Source organism: Cyprinodon variegatus, unplaced genomic scaffold (assembly GCF_000732505.1).
Source record: "Cyprinodon variegatus isolate N-32 unplaced genomic scaffold, C_variegatus-1.0 Scaffold1487, whole genome shotgun sequence".
Classification (NCBI taxonomy): domain Eukaryota; kingdom Metazoa; phylum Chordata; class Actinopteri; order Cyprinodontiformes; family Cyprinodontidae; genus Cyprinodon; species Cyprinodon variegatus.
The window spans coordinates 71,672-73,061 of record NW_015151940.1 but is presented as its reverse complement, the minus strand read 5'-3'; the positions used below and the strand labels follow the sequence as shown (position 1 = coordinate 73,061).

Genomic DNA, 1,390 nt, shown 5'->3' with positions numbered 1-1,390 from the left:
CTTGGCGAGGAAACGAGTCCGTACTCACGTTCTTGTGAATTGAGAAACGGTATTAGACTTTACCTGCTGATAAATCTGCCAGGTGTCTGTTATAAAAACTCTCTGCTGCAGTTCAGACGCTGACCTGGAGGGGGCAGTGGTGGAGGTACTCGACCATCATCAGCTTGAGAGAAAAGCTTCCCCCAGCTGCCCGGTTACCGTGGAGATGGTGGGATCCTGTGCCACCTTGGTAACCGAACGCATCATCCAGAAAGCTCCACAGATCCTGGACCAGCAGCTCGCCCAGCTGCTCTACGGTACGGCCTGTGACAAACACACACACCTGGATGCATGCGCTGATCCGGTCCACGGTTTGCAGATTACCGATCATGCTGACTTGCAGGTTTATGACGAACGATCGTTTGCGGTTATTGTGTGTGTGCGTGTTTGTGAGCAGCAGCGATGGTGCTGGACTGCGTCAACATGGCTCCTGCTGCAGGTAAAGTGACGCCTAAAGACAGTCAGTATGCTGCTGCGCTGGAGACACGGTTCCCTGCTCTGCCACCGAGGGGCGCTCTGTTCCAGGAGCTGCAGGAGGCAAAGTTTGACGTCTCAGGTGAGTTCATGAGTTTCTGTGCCAGCGTCTGACGCCTGTGGCATCGTGTTACAACTCAGTATGCGAACTTTACCAGGACAGCGGAGCGTAGTGTAGTAGTCAGTATCACCAGCCGTTAGGATGAATGTTTCTACTGATCTGGTTTTTCTGCTCCGTATAGCAGCACAGCTCCATCATTCAGCTGTTAGAACAAGGAGCTGCTAGAGTAGATGACATCTGGTAGCTCTAACAGTGTCTCTTAGTTGGAACCATTGTTATTAGAGTAGACCCGCATCCACAGCTTTCGTCTCCGGGCGCTGACGTGATTTGGTGGCGCCATCTTAGGGCGGTCGACAGCTCCCCTCAGTGCGACTGCTGATCAGGAACAGAATCAATTTTAATGAACTTTAACTCGTTGAATATTGAACTAAATTTCATGTTTGTTTGTTTTTTTTTTTGCTGAAAACAATAGTTTCAGTGCATTTAAATATTCTTAGTGAGGTTAAGAGTAATAGAGTATTCTGATTGAATGGATGCACGTTGCAAAGCTCAGCCACTCATACATTTATAGATATTTTTTATCACTATATACAAGAAAATTTATACAGGTATACACAAATATATATCTCAAGTACAGTATTTTATTTCTTATACTTTTAACTCTGTCATTTATTCTGTTATTTTTATACACTTTTTAAGGTCAAATTTTCCCATTGAGGGACAATAAAGGGATTTTCTATTCTATGTCTATATATGCTGTTTATTCAGTAATGTCTTACAAAGCTCCAATTGCTGCACAAAGTTATCCCTCTTGCC

The 1,390-nt window shown here is 45.3% G+C and overlaps 1 protein-coding gene across 1 annotated transcript in view; it reads left to right on the top strand.

Annotated features, from left to right (window-relative positions):
* prune (prune exopolyphosphatase) overlaps window positions 1–1,390 on the top strand; it is an 11,202-nt gene that overhangs the window by 5,717 nt on the left and 4,095 nt on the right. Inside the window, exons 4-5 of the mRNA XM_015403377.1 lie at window positions 112–296; window positions 437–621. Coding sequence (XP_015258863.1) covers window positions 112–296; window positions 437–621 — 370 coding nt within the window. The remainder of the gene's footprint in view (window positions 1–111; window positions 297–436; window positions 622–1,390) is intronic.